The sequence below is a fragment of the Nerophis ophidion genome, linkage group LG22, assembly GCF_033978795.1.
Source record: "Nerophis ophidion isolate RoL-2023_Sa linkage group LG22, RoL_Noph_v1.0, whole genome shotgun sequence".
Lineage (NCBI taxonomy): Eukaryota > Metazoa > Chordata > Actinopteri > Syngnathiformes > Syngnathidae > Nerophis > Nerophis ophidion.
The window spans coordinates 19948193-19969542 of record NC_084632.1 but is presented as its reverse complement, the minus strand read 5'-3'; the positions used below and the strand labels follow the sequence as shown (position 1 = coordinate 19969542).

General features: G+C 38.9%; 1 protein-coding gene across 1 annotated transcript in view; it reads right to left on the bottom strand.

The window, feature by feature from the left end:
- tmem38a (transmembrane protein 38A) overlaps positions 1-17177 on the bottom strand; it is a 38638-nt gene extending 21461 nt beyond the window's left edge. The window contains exon 1 of the mRNA XM_061883456.1: positions 16933-17177. Coding sequence (XP_061739440.1) covers positions 16933-17056 — 124 coding nt within the window. The 5' untranslated portion in view covers positions 17057-17177. The remainder of the gene's footprint in view (positions 1-16932) is intronic.
- Positions 17178-21350: the final 4173 nt, after the last annotated feature.

Here is a 21350-nt window from a genome sequence, read left to right as displayed (position 1 = left end):
TAGTCATTACAGTCCTTATGTGTTGACACAAACACGTCGGATGGAGGATCCTGTGTTCATGGTCTGCCTTTGCGGCGCCAGTGCCTCCTTTCTCACAGCCGTTTGTGCACACATATTTCAAACGTGCTAAGTATAAACACAAAACGGCAGGCGCGGAGCAGTTGCAAATGTTAAATGATTATATTTGCATCTCCTCCTCGCAGCATTGTGGCCATTCTGCAAATCAGCACATATTTCGCATATATATATATATATATATATATATATATATATATATATATATATATATATATATATATATATATATATATATACACGCCCCCCGTGACCCCAAAAGGGAATAAGCGGTAGAAAATGGATGGATGGATGGATGGATATATATATATATATACTGTGTATATATATATAATATATATATATATAAAGACAGACTGCGCTCTCTCTTTTTCTAATTTAAAATCCTCTGCTCACAAGTAGATCAGGCCCTTTTTGTGGAAGCAGTTGTATGTACAAACCCGTTCCTATATGAGTTGGGAAATTGTGTTAGATGTAAATATAAATGGAATACAATGATTTGCAAATCCTTTTTAACCCATATTCAATTGAATGCACTACAAAGACAAGATATTTGATGTTCAAACTCATATATATATATTTTTTTTTGGGGCAAATAACTTAAAAATTCATGGCTGCAACACGTGCCAAAGTAGTTGGGAAAGGGCATGTTCACCACTGTGTTACATCACCTTCTCTTTTAACAACACTCAATAAATGTTTGGGAACTGAGGAAACTAATTGTTGAAGCTGTGAAAGTGGAATTCTTTCCCATTCTTGTTTTATGTAGAGCTTCAGTCGTTCAACGGTCCAGGGTCTCCACTGTCGAAGTTTACGCTTCATAATGCGCCACATATTTTCGATGGGAGACAGGTCTGGACTGCAGGCGGGCCAGGAACTCTTTTTTTTTACGAAGCCATGCTGTTGTAACACGTGCTGAATGTTGGTTGGCACTGTCTTGCTGAAATAAGCAGGGGCGTCCATGAAACAGACGGCCCTTAGATGGCAATATATGTTGTTCCAAAACGTGTATGTACCTTTCAGCATTAATGGTGCCTTCACAGATGTGTAAGTTACCCATGCCTCGGGCACTAATGCACCCCCATACCATCTCAGATGCTGGCTTTTGAACTTTGCATTGATCACAGTCTGGATGGTTCGCTTCCCCTTCCCGATGTCGAATATTTCCAAAAACAATTTGAATTGTGCACTCGTCACAGACCACAGAACACTTTTCCACTTTGCATCAGTCCATCTTAGATGATCTCGGCCCCAGAGAAGCCGGCTGCGTTTCTGGATGTTGTTGATAAATGGCTTTCGCTTTGCATAGTAGAACTTGAACTTGCATTTACAGATGTAGCGACGAACTGTATTTAGTGACAGTGGTTTTCTGAAGTGTTCCTGAGCCCATGTGGTGAAATCCTTTAGAGATTGATGTCGGTTTTTGATACAGTGCCGTCTGAGGGATCGAAGGTCACGGTCATTCAATGTTGGTTTCCGGCCATGCCGCTTACGTGGAGTGATTTCTCCAGATTCTCTGAACCTTTTGATGATATTATGGACTGTAGATGTTGAAATCCCTAAATTTCTTGCAATTGCACTTTGAGAAATGTGGTTCTTAAACTGTTTGACTATTTGCTCACTCAGTTGAGGACAAAGGGGTGTACCTCGCCTCATCCTTTCTTGTGAAAGACTGAGCATTTTTTGGGAAGCTTTTTTTGTACCCAATCATGGCTCCCACATGTTCCCAATTAGCCTGCACACCTGTGGGATGTTCCAAATAAGTGTTTGAGGAGCATTCCTCAACTTTATCGGTATAGATTGCCACCTTTCCCAACTTCTTTGTCATGTGTTGCTGGCATCCAATTCTAAAGTTAATGATTATTTGAAAAAAATCAAATGTTTATCAGTTTGAACATCAAATATGTTGTCTTTGTAGAATATTCAACTGAATATGGGTTGAAAGTGATTTGCAGATCATTGTATTCTGTTTATATTTATATGTAACACAATTTCCCAACTTATATGGAAATGGGGTTTGTATATACAAGGATTCCACTTATCATATTGTCACACATTTGTCCGGGTTTTTCATCATTATAAATATTTTTAACGTACACTGTAAAAAACATTATGTAGATTTCGCAGTAAAAAACTGGTAGCTCAGTCACTAAAATTTTACCTCTAAAATGTGCTGGTTTTTTTTAGTTTTTTTATAGCATTTTACTGTACTGTAAATGGAAAAATGGTAACACTCTTTTCTACGGTTATATTCTGGCAACTGAAATGCCATTTAAAAATAATAATTAAAAAAAATGTAACTGCAAAATAAATGGTGGTTGTTTTCAGATAAGATTTTTACGTAGACTGCCAGGCTTTCCCCTGTGTTTTAGTTTTTTTCCTCTGCATTTGTCTTTGTTTCCTCTGTGTTTAGTAATTCCTGTTTTTAGTTCCTGTCAGCGCTCTTATTTTGTCCGCTTCCTGTTTGTCTCCCTGTGTGCTGTTTTCCCTCAGCTGCGGCTGATTGGCACCTTGCCACACCTGTGGTCAATCAGCCCGCTCCTATCTTACCTGCTTTGTTCCTCCAGTCAGTGCTGGATTATTGTATTGTCATGCCACATTTTGCTCTTGTGTCGTTGCTACCTGTCGTGTCCGGCATCGTTACAGCTACTACCTGTCGTGCTACATTTTGTCCTTGTCGTCGTAGCGGTAAGCTGTTCTTGTTAGCAATTAGCTGTTTTCAGTTTTCCTGTTTGCCACCCGCTAGCTTGCATGCTAAGTTCCTTTTTGTTTTCTTGCTCCAGTGCTAGCTCCCTTAGTTTGCTATCCGCCCACTTGCTTGCTTTTTGTTTGTACCCTTTGTTTGTTTTAGTTCTAGTATTTTAAATTAAATCATGTTCTCCTGCAAAATGCCTCCCTCCTTCTCTGCATCTTGGGATTCGTCAACAACTAACTTTGACATAAACATTATTTTCTTCTTACAGTAAAATTCTGGTGACTGAGCTGCCAGTTTTTCACTGTAACATTGTATTTTTACAGTGTACAATTTAATAGATAACTTGCTAAACAATCAGCATATATTTAAGTATTTATTTGTTTTTCTTTTTTTAAAACGTGTGGAATGTATCATTGTATTATATTTGCTGCATTATTAGATAGTAATTAAGTATGCAGTTCGTGTATTTTTTATGTAAAAATGGAGATGGATAGAAAGATAAAGTATTTATCGAGGCATACATGTCCAGGATTTCGTAGGCCACTTAAAATAAGTTTGACCCCTGTGCTGTAAGTGATTTGTGGGATAACCTTCCCACACACACACACACACACACACACACACACACACACACACACACACACACACACACACACACACACACACACAGACACACAGTTAATTGAGCAGTGAGTGATCAGAGTGCGACTGCTTGTCACAAATATCCAACAACAGGTGTGCGAGGGTGTCGCAATCTGATGCTGAGAAATGTCGTCCTATGAATAGATTCTGCTAAACCGCCTTGCATGTGTCGGACCCGTCTTAACCTTTAACCTCCGAAACATGTCTCTCCATGCCCCGCCCTTGTTCACCCCTCCACCCCTCCCGCCCTTCAAGCGGGAACTACAGAAGGTGCACTCATGCACAGTGAGTTTTCTTGTGGTTTAGCTACTTTAAGACCCACGTAGCGAGGAGAAAATCCATTATGATTGGTTGGTGTTCGTATGATGAATCACTTATTGGTTAAGGTTAGGGCGAAACATTACGGACTGCCCAATCAGTGGTCATCGAAACCAGGAAGCAAAATCATAACAGTCACGCACTCATGTCACATGACGACGAATGAGTCCGAGACAGAGGGACGCTTCAAGCGGACAACTCAAAAAAAAAAAAAAAAAAAAAAAAAACATACTGTATTTTTCGGATTATAAATCGCTCCGGAGTATACGTCGCACCGGCCGAAAATGCATAATAAAGAAGGAAAAAAACATATAAACGTCGCACTGGAGTATAAGTCGCATTTTTGGTGGAAATTTATTTGATAAAATCCAACACCAAGAATAGACATTTGAAAGGCAATTTAAAATAAATAAAGAATAGTGAACAACAGGCTGAATGGGTGTATGTTATGTGCCGCATAAATAACCAACGGAGAATGTGCCTGGTATGTTAACGTAACATATTATGGTAAGAGTCATTCAAATAACTATAACATATAGAACATGCTATACGTTTACCAAACAATCTGTCACTCCTAATCGATAAATCCCATGAAATCTTCTTCCTCGATGTCGCTTCTAAACAACTCTGCCAACTCCAAAGGTGTGCGCCGCTTCCTCTTGTCGTTTTCTGCTGCATATTTCACTACGTCCAGCTTGTAATCTGCAGTACATGATTTCCTTTTCAGTCCAATTTTTGTTCAGCCCTTCTCAGTTTTTATAAGTTACCGCCAACGATGAAATGATCCATTTTAATAGCTACGGCAGTACCATATAGCATATAGCAGTTAGCATTCCATGACCCACAATGCACTTCTGCCATGACGCTCTACCGGCGAATTCTTATTGTTTGTTGTGTATGTGACGATTGCTGACGTGTGTGTGACGATTGCTGACATTTTCTTCGTCTCTTCCGCGAATGAGATAAATAATACTATTGGATATTTTACGGTAATGTGTTAATAATTTCACACGTAAGTCGCTCCGGAGTATATATGGCACCCCCGCACAAACTATGAAAAAAACTGTGACTTTTAGTCCGAAAAATACTGTACTTGAAAATGTCAGAGGAATTCTGTCCCGCAGATGAGATGTTTCCTTTAGTGAGGAAAATGATGTCCAGGAAACCCTTAATAATGGGTGTCTTTGGCCATGTTTGGACAAATGTATGATTTTAGAAAAAACAATGCTCAAAACCTTAGTTTTAGTTGTTTACTCTGTAAACCAAAGTCATAACTCTAGAGAAAATGGATAACAATGTAGAAAAAGCAAACTAAAATAAATACATACAGTGGGATGTGGGCACCCCGAGAGGTAGTCCCCAGCTAATTGACAGATAGTTAATAGTGTTGGAGTTTTATTGGGTTCGTTTGTACACTATCAACATTGATATTATACAAAACCCAAAACCAGTCAAAATGGCACGTTGTCCATCCATCCATTTTCTGCCGCTTATTCCCTTTTGGGGTCGCGGGGGACGCTGGCGCCTATCTCAGCTACAATCGGGCAGAAGGCGGGGTACATCCTGGACAAGTCGCTACCTCATCGCAGGTTCAACACAGATAGACAGACAACATTTACACTCACATTCACACACTAGGGCCAATTTAGTGTTGCCAATCAACCTATCCCCAGGTGCATGTCTTTGGAAGCTGGAGTACCCAGAGTGAACCCACACATTCACGGGGAGAACATGCAAACTCCACACAGAAAGATCCCGAGCCTGGATTTGAACCCAGGACTGCAGGACCTTCGTATTGTGAGGCAGACGCACTAACCCCTCTGCCACCGTGAAGCCCGATGGCACGTTGTGTAAATCGTAAATAAAAAGAGAATACAGTGATTTGCAAATCCTTTTCAACTTATATTCATTTGAATAAACTGCAAAGACAAGATACTTAACATTCAAATTGGAAATCTTAGTTATTTTTTGCAAATATTAGCTCATTTGGAATGTGATGCCTGCAACATGTTTCAAAAAGGCTGGCACAAGTGGAAAAAAAGACTGAGAACCTTGAGGATAACTCATCAAACACTTATTTGGAACATCCCACAGGTGAACAGGCTAATTGGGAACAGGTGGGTGCCATGATTGGGTATAAAAGCAGCTTCCATGAAATGCTCAGTCATTCACAAACAAGGATGGGGTGAGGGTAACCACTTTGTGAACAAATGCGTGAGTAAATTGTCGAACAGTTTAAGATCAACATTTCTCAACGAGCTATTGCATGGAATTTAGGGATCTCACCATCTACAGTCTGTAATATCTTCAAAAGGTTCAGAGGATTTGGAGAAATCACTGCACGTAAGCGGCAATGCCCGAGACCTTCGATCCCTCTTTAAAAATCGACATTGGTGCGCAAAAGGATATCATCACATGGGCTCAGGAACACTTCAGAAAACCACTGTCAGTAACTACAGTTTGTCGCTACATCTGTAAGTGCAAGTTAAAACTCTACTATGCAAAGTAAAAGTCATTTATCAACAACACCCAGAAAAGCCGCCGACTTCGCTGTGTTTGAGCTCATCGAAGATGGACTGATGCACAGTAGAAAGGTGTTCTGTGGTCTGACGAGTCCACATTTCAAATTGTTTCTGGAAACTGTGGATGTCGTGTTTTCTGGACCAAAGAGGAAAAGAACCATCCAGACTATTGTAGGCGCAAAGTTCAAAAGCCAGCATCTGTGAAGGTAAGGGGGTTTATTAGTGCCCAAGGCATGGGTAACTTACACATCTGTGAAGGCACCATTAATTTTAAAAGGTACATACAGGTTTTAGAGCAACATATGCTGCCATCCAAGCAACGTCTTTTTCATGACGCCCCTGCTTATTTCAGCAAGACAATGCCAAGCCTCATTCTGCACGTGTTACAACAGAAGTTGGCTTCATAGTAAAAGACTACAGGTACTAGACTGGCCTACCTTTAGTCCAGACCTGTCCCCCATTGAAAATGTGCGGTGCATTATGAAGCGTCAAATACGACAATGGAGACTTCACTGGTTTTGAAAAGAATTTGCAAATTACTGTAATCTGTTTTTATTTACCATTTATACAACGTGCCAACTTCACTGGTTTGGGGTTTTGTACATGTGGGCCTATAGAAATAAATTCTGTCAAATGTAGTTTTGATGTAGCAATCTACTTTTGCCGCACAGCCTGTAGTGCAGCTTGCTACAATTCTCCGGGGATAGTATCCACTATTTAATCGAGAGTAACTTGTAACTTAGCTTACTACATTTTCCAAGTAGCTTGCCTCACTGCTCATGCGAAAGAATCACAAACAAAGACATGCAAATGAAGGCAGCGTGACTCATTTGACTGTTAAATGTTCTCAAGTGTAAACATGACATGAAGAGATGTTATATCCTAAAATGACACACAAAATACATTTAAATTGTATTTGACATGAAAATAAAACAGAATATCAGGTTAGCTATTATAAAGAAAATCACATTAGTGTTGGGCAATATTGTGCATTATTGTTATTTAACCTGGCATTTTTTAATGGTTTTGGAATTTTTCTAGTAAACCAATTATTCATCATCAGATTTAAACACAGGTAAAAATAAAAATGTATAAATATACAAAATATAATTTAAACATTGTTGTAAACAATAAAGTCCTTAGTGCAACAAAAACTATTCAATGCATGCAGAATCTATTATTGACTTTTTGCCCCTAGGGACAAGCGGTAGGAAATGGATGGATGGAAGCACGTCTTTGTCAAAGAACTCATACAATAATAATGATAATCTACAAACCCCGTTTCCTTATGAGTTGGGAAATTGTGTTAGATGTCAATATAAATGGAATACAATGATTTTCAAATCATTTTCAACCCATATTCAGTTGAATATCCTACAAAGACAACATATTGGATGTTCAAACTGATAAACTTTTTTTTTTTGTGCAAATAATCATTAACTTTAGAATTTGATGCCAGCAACACGTGACAAAGTAGTTGGGAAAGGGCATGTTCACCGCTGTGTTACATCACCTTTTCTTTTAACAACACTCAAACGTTTGGGAACTGTGGAAACTAATTGTTGAAGCTTTGAAAGTGGAATTCTTTCTCATTCTTGTTTTATGTAGAGATTTAGTCGTTCAACAGTCCGGGGTCTCCGCTGTCGTATTTTGCGCTTCATAATGTGCCACACATTTTCGATAGGAGACAGGTCTGGACTGCAGGCGGGCCAGGAAAGTACCCACACTCTTTTGCCCTGAAACCACACTGTTGTAACACGTGGCTTGGCATTGTCTTGCTGAAATAAGCATGATAACGTTGCTTGGATGAAAACATATGTTGCTCCAAAACCTGTATGGACCATTCAGCATTAATGGTGCCTTCACAGATGTGAAAGTTACCCAGGCCTTGGGCACTAATACACACCCACACCATCACAGATGCTGGCTTTTGAACTTTGCGCCTATAACGATCCGGATGGTTATTTTCCTCTTTGTTCCGGAGGACACCACGTCCACAGTTTCCAAATATAATTTGAAATGTGGACTCGTCAGACCACAGAACACTTTTCCACTTTGCATCAGTCCATCTTAGATGAGCTCGGGCCCAGCGAAGCCAGCGGCGTTCCTTGGTGTTGTTGATAAATGGGTTTGAAGACGGCCATGACGACGGCACTGCCTACGATACCCGAAAAATCCTCTTCAAAGTGTGTCGGGAAGTTGATTTCAACACAATATTTTATGACTTGATTGATTGATTGATTGATTGATTGAAACTTTTATTAGTAGATTGCACAGTACAGTACATCCATCCATTTTCTTCCACTTGTCTCTTTTGGGATCGCGGGGTGTGCTGGAGCCTATCTCAGCTGCATTCGGGCGGAAGGCAGGGTTTTCCGTACAATTGACCACTAAATGGTAACACCCGAATAAGTTTTTCAACTTGTTTTATTCGGGGTCCACGTTTCATGGTCACACACTTAGTCCAGAAACTTTTTTGACACATCTCGTAGAGCAGGGGTCACCAACGCAGTGCCCGCGGGCACCAGGTAGCCTGTAAGGACCAAATGAGTAGCCCGCTGGCCTGTTCTAAAAATAGTTCAAATAGTAGCACTTACCAGTGAGCTGCCTCTGTTTTTTAAATTTTATTTATTTACTAGCGAGCTGATCTTGCTTTGCTCGACATTTTTAATTCTAAGAGGGACAAAACTCAAATAGAATTTGAAAATCGAAGAAAATATTTTAAAAACTTGGTCTTCACTTGTTTAAATTAATTCATTTATTTTTTTCACTTAGCTTCTTATAACTTTCAGAAAGACAATTTCAGAGAAAAAATACAACCTTAAAAATTATTTTAGGATTTTTAAACACATATACCTTTTTACCTTTTAAATTCCTTCCTCTTCTTTCCTGACAATTTAAATCAATGTTCAAGTAAATTTATGTTTTTATTGTAAAGAATAATAAATACATTTTAATTTGATTCTTCATTTTAGCTTCTGTTTTTTCGACGAAGAATATTTGTGAAATATTTCTTCAAACTTATTATGATTAAAATAAAATAAAAATATTCTGGCAAATCTAGAAAATCTGTAGAATCCAATTTAAATCTCATTTCAAAGTCTTTTGAATTTCTTTTAAAATTTTTGCTCTGGAAAATCTGGAAGAAATAATTATTTGTTTTTGTTCGAAAAATAGCTTGGTCCAATTTGTTATATATTCTAACAAAGTGCAGATTGGATTCAAACCTATTTAAAACATTTCATCAAAATTCTAAAATTAATCTTAATCAGGAAAAATTACTAATGATGTTCCATAAATTCTTTTTTTTTATTTTTTCAAAAAGATTCGAATTAGCTAGTTTTTCTCTTCATTTTTTTCGGTTGAATTTTGAATTTTAAAGAGTCGATATTGAAGATAAACAATGTTTCGAAGTTGTATTTTCTTTTTTTTTGTGTTTTGTCCTCTTTTAAACCGTTCAATTAAGTGTTTTTTTCATCATTTATTCTCTACAAAAAAACTTCCGTAAAAGGAAAAAAATGTACGACGGAATGACAGACAGAAATACCCATTTTTTTTAAAATATATAGATTTATTTACTAAAGGTAAATTGAGCAAATTGGCTATTTCTGTCAATTTATTGAAGTGTGTATCAAACTGGTAGCCCTTCGCATTAATCAGTACCCAAGAAGTAGCTTTTGGTTTCAAAAAGGTTGGTGACCCCTGTCGTAGAGGAACTAACAATAAGAACTGGGGATGTGTTGATCAATCGGCCACCGATCAGTAATCGGACGATTTTCTTGAAAAATTATGTGATCCCCTTTGCAGATTAATGCCTTTCAATGTTGATAACAAATGCTGATTCCCTCTGGCTGATGATGTACTTATTTTTAGTCCCTAGGCTGGTAACCTAGCAGCTAATTATGTGTCTCCATGCACAGTGCGGAGCTGCTCCCTTAAGTTCATAATAGTCATCTCAATTGAGGCAAACAAACTGTATTTCTCAGTGTTAAGTATTATTATCAAGTATTTTTATCACTGGAGAACGAGGCTAAACAAGTTACACGCTGAGAACAAGCCAGGATTAGGCATGCTAACAGTTAAGATAACTGCTAAATTAGCTTAAAATATCCCCAAGAAATAAGTGCTCGGTAAAGTTTAAGAAGCGTCGATAGAACCACGCTAAAGCAGCAAGTAACCAGATATTACCAGGAAATTAACAAGTGGATTAATAAGAGTCTAGAGAGAGGATGATGTAACAACAACTATGTCAGCATTGTCACAGCCAGTAGACGACATGTAACAGGAGGATCGATCCATAAATTGGTAGTGTCGATACCAAGGGTAGTATCAGTGAGCAGGGGTTTCAAATGTACAGCCCGCCCCGCGAATAGGTTTTATCCGGCCTGTGGGATGAGTTTGCTAAGAATAAAAATGAGCCGAAATTTTTGAATGAAAGAAACTGCTGTTCTAAATGTGTCCACTAGATTTCGCATTAGCATTTGTTTTTATCTTCGTAGATGATGCTAAGTATGTAAAAAAAAAAAAAAAAACACACATGATGTTATTAGTGCACCAGTCGAGAAAAATGATCAAACTACATAAATAACATCCTGTAATTTGATTTTAATATTTTCTTTTTTATCTTGGTAGATTGAAAATGAACACCTGTGAGTTGACTGATGAACGTTATCACATCATTTATTCAGAAAGTATAGATAACAACAAATAAAGATAGCATACTATTAACCGCAACATGTAAGTGTAAAAAAAAAATTTTTTTAAATAAAAAAATAGGATTTGTACATTTTCAGAATGTGCTTGGTCTATTTTTAAACAAAGAGAACAATCTGAAGTTGTCTTTATTTTTAAGTTATCGTGCCGTGATTTTACCGGTCCGGCCCACTTGGGAGTAGATTTTTCTCCATGTGGCCCCCCATCTAAAACGAGTTTGACACCCCTGTACCAGCGTATCCATTCGGATTCCATCCGAGCAAGAGTACCTGCAATGAACCCACGCAGTCACGGGGAGAACATGCAAACTCCACACAAAAAGACCCCGAGCCCAGGAATCGAACCCAGGACTTTCCCATTATAAGACACCAGTACTTACCCCTGTTTCACTGTGCTACAACACAACATTTAAACAAGTACCTTGTCCTATGTCATTACATACAATTGTTTGAGCAGAACAAAGTCAATAGTACACAAACACTAAACAAAAGCAAAAACTACTACTTATTTAGTCATTGGAATTATTATTATTAAATACCTCCCGTGTCCTGGGTATTGTTTTCTAAATTGTTTAACATTAATTTTAAGAAAAACATTTTGAGAAAATGAAAATATTGATCTAATTACTTGGATCGATATTTTAGAACAAGGTACTTGTTTAGATATTGTGTTGATATTGTTCAACTGTCAAGAACCCTCACCACAAACAAATACATGTCATCAGTATTGGTATCGACCAATCTCAATCATGGATGATTGGTATCGGAAAAAACAGCAAAATTCCCTGATCGCAGCATCCCTTAGATAAAAACTAAATAACAAAATTAAAAGAATAAACATGCACGCAAGTATCGACCCGATACCGGTAAAGGTACTATCATTATTTGGATCGATCCACCCTACCGATTTACTTACATTTTACTGCGCAATCCGAATAGAGAAATAAACTTTCATTTAAAGTAGATGCCTTTGAACAGATGTTCCCTAAAGCCAAATAGTTCAACAATGACAGATTAATTGCGTTTATAATTTGCTTGGGAATTGCAGTATTTTACACTGCATCCGGAAATATTCACAGTACTTCACTTTTTCCACATTTGTTTATGTTACTGTCTTATTCCAATATTTAATTTATTAATTTTTGTCCTCAAATTTCAACACACAATACCCCATGGTGACAATGTGATTTTATATACATACAGTGGGGCAAAAAAGTATTTAGTCAGCCACCGATTGTGCAAGTTCTCCCACTTAAAATGATGAAAGAGGTCTGTAATTTTCATCATAGCTACACTTCAACTGTGAGAGACGGAATGGAAATTTTTTTTTCCAGGAATTCACGTTGAAGGAATTTTAAAGAATTTATTTGTAAATTACGGTGGAAAATAAGTATTTGGTCAACCATTCAAAGCTCTCACTGATGGAAGGAGGTTTTGGCTCAAAATCTCACGATACGTGGCCCCATTCATTCTTTCCTTAACACGGATCAATCGTCCTGTCCCCTTAGCAGAAAAACAGCCCCAAAGCATGATGTTTCCACCCCCATGCTTCACAGTAGATATGGTGTTCTTGGGATACAGCGCAGTATTTTTCTTCCTCCAAACACGACGAGTTGAGTTTATACCAAAAAGTTCTATTTTGGTTTCATCTGACCACATGACATTCTCCCAATCCTCTGCTGTATCATCCATGTGCTCTCTGGCAAACTTCAGACGGGCCTGGACATGCACTGGCTTAAGCAGGGGGACACGTCTGGCACTGCAGGATTTGATTCCCCGTCAGCGTAGTGTGTTACTGATGGTAACCTTTGTTACTTTGGTCCCAGCTCTCTGCAGGTCATTTACCAGTTTCCCCCTTGGGGATTCCGGGATTTTTGTCTACAATTCTCATGATCATTTTGACCCCACGGGATGAGATCTTGCGTGGCGCCCCAGATCGAGGGAGATTATCAGTGGTCTTGTATGTCTTCCCTTTTCTGATAATTGCTCCCACAGTTGATTTTTTCACACCAAGCTGCTTGCCTATTGTAGATTCACTCTTCGAAGTCTGGTGCAGGTCTACAATTCTTTTCCTGGTGTCCTTCGACAGCTCTTTGGTCTCGGCCATAGTGGAGTTTGGAGTTTGACTGTTTGAGGCTGTGGACAGGTGTCTTTTATACAGATAAGAAGTTCAAACAAGTGCCATTAATACAGGTAATGAGTGGAGGACAGAAGAGCTTCTTAAAGAAGAAGTGAGAGCCAGAGATCTTCCTTGTTTGAAGTGACCAAATACTTATTTTCCACCATAATTTACAAATAAATTCTTTAAAATTCCTACAATGTGAATTCCTGGATTTTTTTTTTTCACATTCTGTCTCTCACAGTTGAAGTGTACCTATGATGAAAATTACAGACCTCTGTCATCATTTTAAGTGGGAGAACTTGCACAATCAGTGGCTGACTAAATACTTTTTTGCCCCACTGTATATATATATATATATATATATATATATATATATATATATATATATATATATATATATATATATATATATATATATATATATATATATATGTATATGTATGTATGTATATGTATATGTGAGTTTGTGTTCAAATTTGTTAAAAATAAAAAAAAGTAAAACAAATCACAACGCTTCGTTGAAGCACCTATGGCAGCAAATACAGTCTCAAGTTTTTTTGAATATGCCATGAACTTGGCACACCTATCTTTGGGAAGTTTTGCCCATTCCTCTTTGCAGCATCTCTCAAACTCCATCAGGTTGGATAAGAAGCTTTGGTTTCCATCCAGAATGTCTATGTACATTATTGCATTCATCTTTCCCTTTATCCTGACTAGTCTCCCAGTTCCTGCCGCTGAAAAACATCCCCACAGCATGATGCTGTATTGGCCTGGCGATGAGCTGTGCCTGGTTTCTTCCAATTATGATGCTTGCATTCACACCAAAGAGTTCAATTTTTGTCTCATCAGACCAGAACATTTCTGTTTCTCATGGTCTGAGAGAATTTCAGGTTCATGTTGCCAAATGTTTTACTCAGAAATGGCTTCCGTCTGACAACTCTACCATACAGGCCTGATTGGTGGATTGTCTTTCTGGAAGGTTCTCCTCTCTCCACAGAGGAATGCTGTAACTCTGACTGATTGACCATCGGGATCTTGGTCACTTCCCTGACTAGACTAAGATTGATGCAGCAATGTACAGACACATGGATGAAAACCAATGCTTCCCATCCAATCTGATAGCACTTGAGAGGTGCTGCAAAGAAAAATGGACGAAATTGTCCAAAGTTAGGTGTGCCAAGCCTGAGTGAGGCATTGTATTCCAAAATATTTGAGATTGGAATTGCTGCCAAAGTTTCTTCAACAAAGTATTGAGCAAAGGCTGTGAATACTTATGTACATGTAAATTTCATCCATCCATCTTCTTCCGCTTAGCCGAGGTCGGGTCGCGGGGGCAGCAGCCTAAGCAAGGAAGCCCAGACTTCCCTCTCCCCAGCCACTTCATTTAGCTCTTCCCGGGGATCCCGAGGCGTTCCCAGGCAGGCCGGGAGACATAGTCTTCCCAACGTGTCCTGGGTCTTCCCCCTGACCTCCTTCAGGTGGCATCCTGACCAGATGCCCGAACCACCTCATCTGGCTCCTCTTGAGGTGGAGGAGCAGCGGCTTTACTTTGAGTTCCTCCTGGATGGCAGAGCTTCTCACCCTATCTCTAAGGGAGAGCCCCGCCACCCGGCGGAGGAAACTCATTTCGGCCGCTTGCACCAGTGATCTTATTCTTTCGGTCATGACCCAAAGCTCATGACCATAGGTGAGGGTGGGAACGTAGATCGACCGGTAAATTGCGAGCTTTGCCTTCCGGCTCAGCTCCTTCTTCACCACAACGCATCGGTACAGCGTCCGCATTACAGTACCAATCAGGTACATGTAAATTTGTATCTTTTAATTTTTAATACATTCGCAAAAAAGTACATTTTTTGGTCACATTGTCATTATGGGGTATTGTGTGTAGAATTTTGAGGACAAAAATGACTTAACGCCGTGGCGAAGTTGGTAGAGTGGCTGTGCCAGTAATCTGAGGGTTAGTGGTTCAATCCCCACTTTCTACCATCCTAGTCACGTCCGTTGTGTCTTTGGGAAAGACACTTCACCCTTGCTCCTGATGGGTCCTGGTGAGCGCCTTGCATGGCAGCTCCCGCCGTCAGTGTGTGAATGTGTGTGTGAATGGGCAAATGTAGAAATACTGTCAAAGCGCTTTAGGCTCCTTAAAAAGGGGTAGAAAAGCGCTATACAAGTACAACCCATTTACCGTATTTTTTGGACTATAAGTCGCAGTTTTTTTCATAGTTTGGTCGGGGGTGCGACTTATACTCAGGAGTGACTTATGTGTGAAATTATTAACACATTACCGTAAAATATCAAATAATATTATTCAGCTCATTCACGTAAGAGACTAGACGTATAAGATTTCATCTGATTTAGCAATTAGGCGTGACAGATTGTTTGGTAAACGTATAGCATGTTCTATATGTTATAGTTATTTGAATGACTCTTACCATAATATGTTACGTTAACATACCAGGCACCTTCTGAGTTGGTTATTTATGCATCATATAACGTACACTTATTCAGCCTGTTGTTCACTATTCTTTATTTATTTTAAATTGCCTTTCAAATGTCTATTCTTGGTGTTGGGTTTTATCAAATAATTTCCCCCAAAAAATGCGACTTATACTCCAGTGCGACTTATATATGTTTTTTCCTTCTTTATTATGCATTTTCGGCAGGTGCGACTTATACTCCGGAGCGACTTATACTCCGAAAAATACGGTAATTCCATTTTGGAATAAGGCTGCAACATAACGGAATGTGGAAAAAGTGATGTGCTCTTAATACTTTCCGGATGCACTGAATAGGAGGATTATATTATAGATCTCAGTGCACATGCGATGGCAACAACAACAACAACAAAGTTGCATGTAAAAATGTAAATAATGCAGTGCTTGCACATTCTTTAGTGAGGTTTCAACTAAGGAGAAAATGTCAGGCAACGGTTAATTTGGTACAAAATTTGATCAGTGTGTCCCTTGATTGACATTCAGTCCACATACTGTAACCCTCCAGTAAGTTAGTGCTGAAGTCTACACAAAGAGCAAAGCGGGGGGGCTTTGGAGGCCCTCTGACGTCTATTTCAGGGTATTCTATTTTTTGCCCAAGTTGCTGGCCTTCTCTCACATTTCCTCCACCTTAAGGCTCTGCCGCTCACGATGGCACGTCAAACTTGGACAATGTGAAGCGCCAAAGTGCTTTAATTCATTCAGGTCAGGCTGCTGCAGCGCCGCACTTTTTATGGGGGAAAACAAGGGCAGCCAGTGGAAAAGTCCTTGTAGGGAAGCTAGAACTCTTGTCAAGCCGGGTCACAGGAAATGCATTGGAATTTACTTGAAATTGGGAATTTCTGATTTTAATCTGTCTGCAAAAACACTTCCAATATACTGACATACACTCATTTTATTGGTTGACATACTGTATTTCCTTGAATTGCCGCAGGGCATAGAGTATGCGCCTGCCTTGAATTACTGCCGGGTCAAACTCGCTTCGCAAAATAATTAGCGCATGCTTAGTATTACCCCCTGGTCAAACTCGTGACGTCACGAGTGACACTTCCCCTGTCATCATTTTCAAAAAGGAGGAGGCTGTTTTCAATACCGGTAATTTGAAATTGCGTAAAGGGAAGAAGATCAAGAGCTATTCAGTAGGATTTAAGGTCCAAGCTTACGTCACACTCACATTTTTACTGCATACCTTTGGTAAGTGCCGGAGTGAGAAGAGGTTTTAAAATAATTAGCGCATGCTTACTTTTACCGCATGCCTTTGGTAAGCGTAGGAGTGAGAAGAGGTTTTAAATTAATTAGCGTATTGGCGGCAATTCAAGGAAGTACGGTATATGACAAATAAAGTGTCTCTCACCTGGCTCATACTTGAGGTAGAGGATGGACACGATGTAATAAGCCACGTCAAACACTGGAAACATTCCCATTTTGGAGAAAGCCTGAGCTAAATCTCCCAGGTTGAGGACAGCCAGCACATCCATGATGCAATCCCTTGTTGTTGTTATTCTAATTGTTATTATAGTAGTCCAAGTGCGCACCCCCAACCCGGTCCACCGACTCTCCACCAAGCCCCCCAGCCGCAATAGTGAAAGGCTGATGCACTCAAACCCTCCTATTAATACCACTCATCCCCTGCAGCTTCCTCCTCATCATCATCAGCATCATCATTCTGGCATGTGCTGTGTGCCAGCTGCTGGTCGGGTTTGGAGGCGACAGGTTTGCACAGCAGCTGCGCAACAGTGGCTCGTGACGTCATTAACAGTCCTGAGTGTGGACAAATAAAAAAGCTCAATAGAACGCATGTTTTTTCGACATGCAGGATTTAAAAACATGACATCACCAATTTGCGCGCTGTTTATACACTGCCGTGTGTTCCATTGTAGTGAATGCATGCCAGAGACGCCAATAAAATGGAAGCCACGCGTTTGTTATGGTCACAAAAAAGAGGCATGACATTATACTGCCACTAGAGGGCACTACAACACCAAATAATTAAACAATTACTGTACGTCCGCAAAATGTGGGTCAAAGCAAAATTTTTATTTGATTTATATATAAACATATGTCTGACTTTTTTAATCCATAAATGATTTGTATACTTTATGAATCACAGTTTAATTTAAATAAAATGAACAAGGAATTCTTCTGTAGTTATTTTTGTGCAACAAAAACATCCATCCATCCATTTTCGTGGTCGCGGGAGGTGCCGGAGCCTATCTCAACTGCATTTGGGTGGAAGGTGGTGTACAATCTGGACAAGTTGCCATATATATATATATATATATATATATATATATATATATATATATATATATATATATATATATATCGGTTCCTGGTTCAATCCCCACCTAGTACCAACCTCGTCACGTCCGTTGTGTCCTGAGCAAGACACTTCACCCTTGCTCCTGATGGGTGCTGGTTAGCGCCTTGCATGGCAGCTCCCTCCATCAGTGTGTGAATGTGTGTGTGAATGGGTAAATGTGGAAGTTGTGTCAGAGCGCTATACAAGTACAACCCATTTATCATTTATAAATATATATATATATATATATATATATATATATATGTGTGTGTGTGTGTATAATTGTATATATATATATTTATATATATGTGTATATATATGTATATATACATGTATGTATATGTGTGTGTGCATATATATATATATATATATATATATATATATATATATACGTGTCTATTTATGTGTGTGTGTGTATATATATATTTATATATATATATATATATGTATATATTAATATTTTTATATATTTACATATAGAAATATATGTATATATATATAAATATACATATATATATATATATATATTTATATGCATGTGTATATATATGTATATATACATATATGTATATGTGTGTGTGTATATATATATATATATATATATATATACGTGTCTATTTATGTGTGTGTGTGTGTGTATATATATATTTTTATATATATATATATATATATATATATGTATATATTAATATTTTTATATATTTATATGTATATATAAATATACATATATATATATATACATATATATGTATATATTCATATTTTTATATATTTATATGTATATATATAAATATATATATATATATATATATATATATATATATATATATATATATATATATATATATATATATATATATGTATATACTCGTAAATTGTACCTAGGGTGTGAATGTTGTCCGTGGATTTGTGTTGGCCCTGTGATGAGGTGGCGACTTGTCCAGGGATTACCTTGCCTTCCACCCGAGTGCAGCTGGGATAGACTCCAGTTGAGCCACGGTTTGGTTCAACCCCTAGTTATATGAATCAAAGCAGTACAGTAAATTGACATTGGGCTTTGAGTATGTGCTTTTACTACCATCTAGTGTCTGCTTTTCAGTTTGTGGGGTATCAAATGAGGAAAAATATTTGTTTTGTAAAAAATAATTCGCTTTTTGAATTTCAGGTCCCAAGAAACATTTCAAACGTTGATGACAAATTCATAAAATCACAAGATTATTCAATGTTATTGGAATAAAATACATTAAAAAAATCACTACTTTTGACGCAACTTCCTGTCCTGCCAGCACACCTATGCCTGACTGTTAAATTGTTCTATTTAGTTCCACCTTGTTACCTCCTTCGGTGCTGGTGCACTATATTCTGTATATCAAAATGTCCTATTTCATTCTGAGTCCCTCTTTTACTTTTATTTGGCCTGGTACCAAATAAAAGATCTGCCTGCAATTTGCTTGCCATCTCTCCATCCTGGGATCACACCAACACCATTTCGGTGTCAAATTTGGAGGAACCCAAGCATCGTTCATCCTGATTGCAGTGGTGTCATAGACCTAAAACTGTTTTTTTTAGCAGCTTATCCGTGTCGACAACATAAAGGTGTATATATGTATATATATATTGTCCAACATCCAAGGCAATGTTGAGAATTAATTTAAATCATTATGTAAAATAAAATTACACAGTTTAATGAAAGCTGAATAAATAGAGGAAATACTTACTGCTCCGTCCTTTTCCTGTCTTGTGACTGTCAAAGGCAAATAATTGCAATGTTTGTGTACGACAGCTTTTAGGTAAATATTTGCTTCTGATCTCTCAAACAGGTTTTTCAGGGACTTTCATATTGTTCGTTACTGATGCCAAAATATTATGTATATTGTTGATAGCCTATATAAAATTGAGTTTGTTTATTTTTTTTTTTTTTGGTAATGTCTATTCAGGTGTACTGGAGTGGAGGCTACGTTGGATAGTCGAACCTCGGATTCAGGAGGAACAGTGTGGTTTTTTGTCCTGGTCGTGGAACTGTGGACCAGCTCTATATTCTCGGCAGGGTCCATGGCAGTTTGCCCAACCAGTCTACATGTGCTTTGTGGATTTGGAGAAGGCATTCGACCGTCTATGGAAGTCCTGTGGGGAGTGCTCAGAGAGTATGGTGTAACAGACTGTCTGATTGTGGCGGTCCCGTCCCTGTATGATCAGTGTCAGAGCTTGGACCGCATCACCGGCAGCAAGTCGGACCCGTTACCAATGAAGGTTGGCCTCCGCCAAGGCTGCCCTTTGTCACCAATTCTGTTCATACCTTTTATAGACAGAGTTTCTAGGCGCAGTCAAGGCGTTGAGGGTATCTGGTTTGGTGGCTGCAGGATTTGGTCTCTGCTTTTTGCAGATGATGTGGTCCTGATGGCTTCAACTGGCCAAGATCTACAGCTCTCACACTGGATCGGTTTGCAGCCGAGTGTGAAGCGACTGGGATGAGAATCAGCACTTCCAAGTCCGAGTCCATGGTTCTCGCACGGAAAAGGGTGGAGTGCCATCTCCTGGTTGTGGAGGAGATCTTGCCCCAAGTGGAGGAGTTCAAGTACCTCGGAGTTTTGTTCACAAGTGAGGGAAGAGTGGATCGTGAGGTCGACAGGCGGATCGGTGCGGGGTCTTCAGTAACGCGGAAGCTGCATCGATCCGTTGTGGTGAAGAAGGAGCTGAGCCGGAAAGCAAAGCTTTCAATTTACCAGTCCATCTACGTTCCTATTCTCACCAATAGTCATGAGCTTTTGGTCATGACCAAAAAGGACAAGATCCCCGGTACAAGCGGCCGAAACAAGCTTCCTCCGGCGTGTGGCGGGGCTCTCCCTTCGAGATAGGTTGAGAAGCTCTGTCATCCGGGAGGAGCTCAAAGTAAAGCCGATGCTCCTCCATATTAAGAGGAGCCAGATGAGGTGGTTTGGGAATTTGGTCAGGATACCACCCGAACGACTTCGTAGGGAGGTGTATAGGACACGTTCGACCGGTAGGAGGCCACGGGGAACACCCAGGACACGTTGGGAATATTATGTCTCCCGGCTGGCCTGGGAACGCCTGGGGATCCCCCGGAAGGAGCTGGACGAAGTGGCTGGGGAGAGGGATGTCTGGGCTTCCCAGCTTAGGCTGCTACCCCCGCGACCTGACCTCGGATAAGCGGAAGAAATGGATGGATGGATTGACTGATTTTTTTTCTCATTTATTAATTTTTTTTTCTCATGACCTTAAGGTCTAATCGAGGTCGTAACTAATACCATGTTCACTCGAACGTCACAGAAACTTGTATTTCAAGTCTGTTTTTTTTTTTAAATTTTAATTAAAACTCCCAGAGTAGCTTTACATTCATAATGGTATTTGTATCACCAGACGTAATCTATTTATTTATGTATTTATTTGTATTTATTTATTATATATATATATATATTCATATATTATTTATATATATTTATTTAATTATA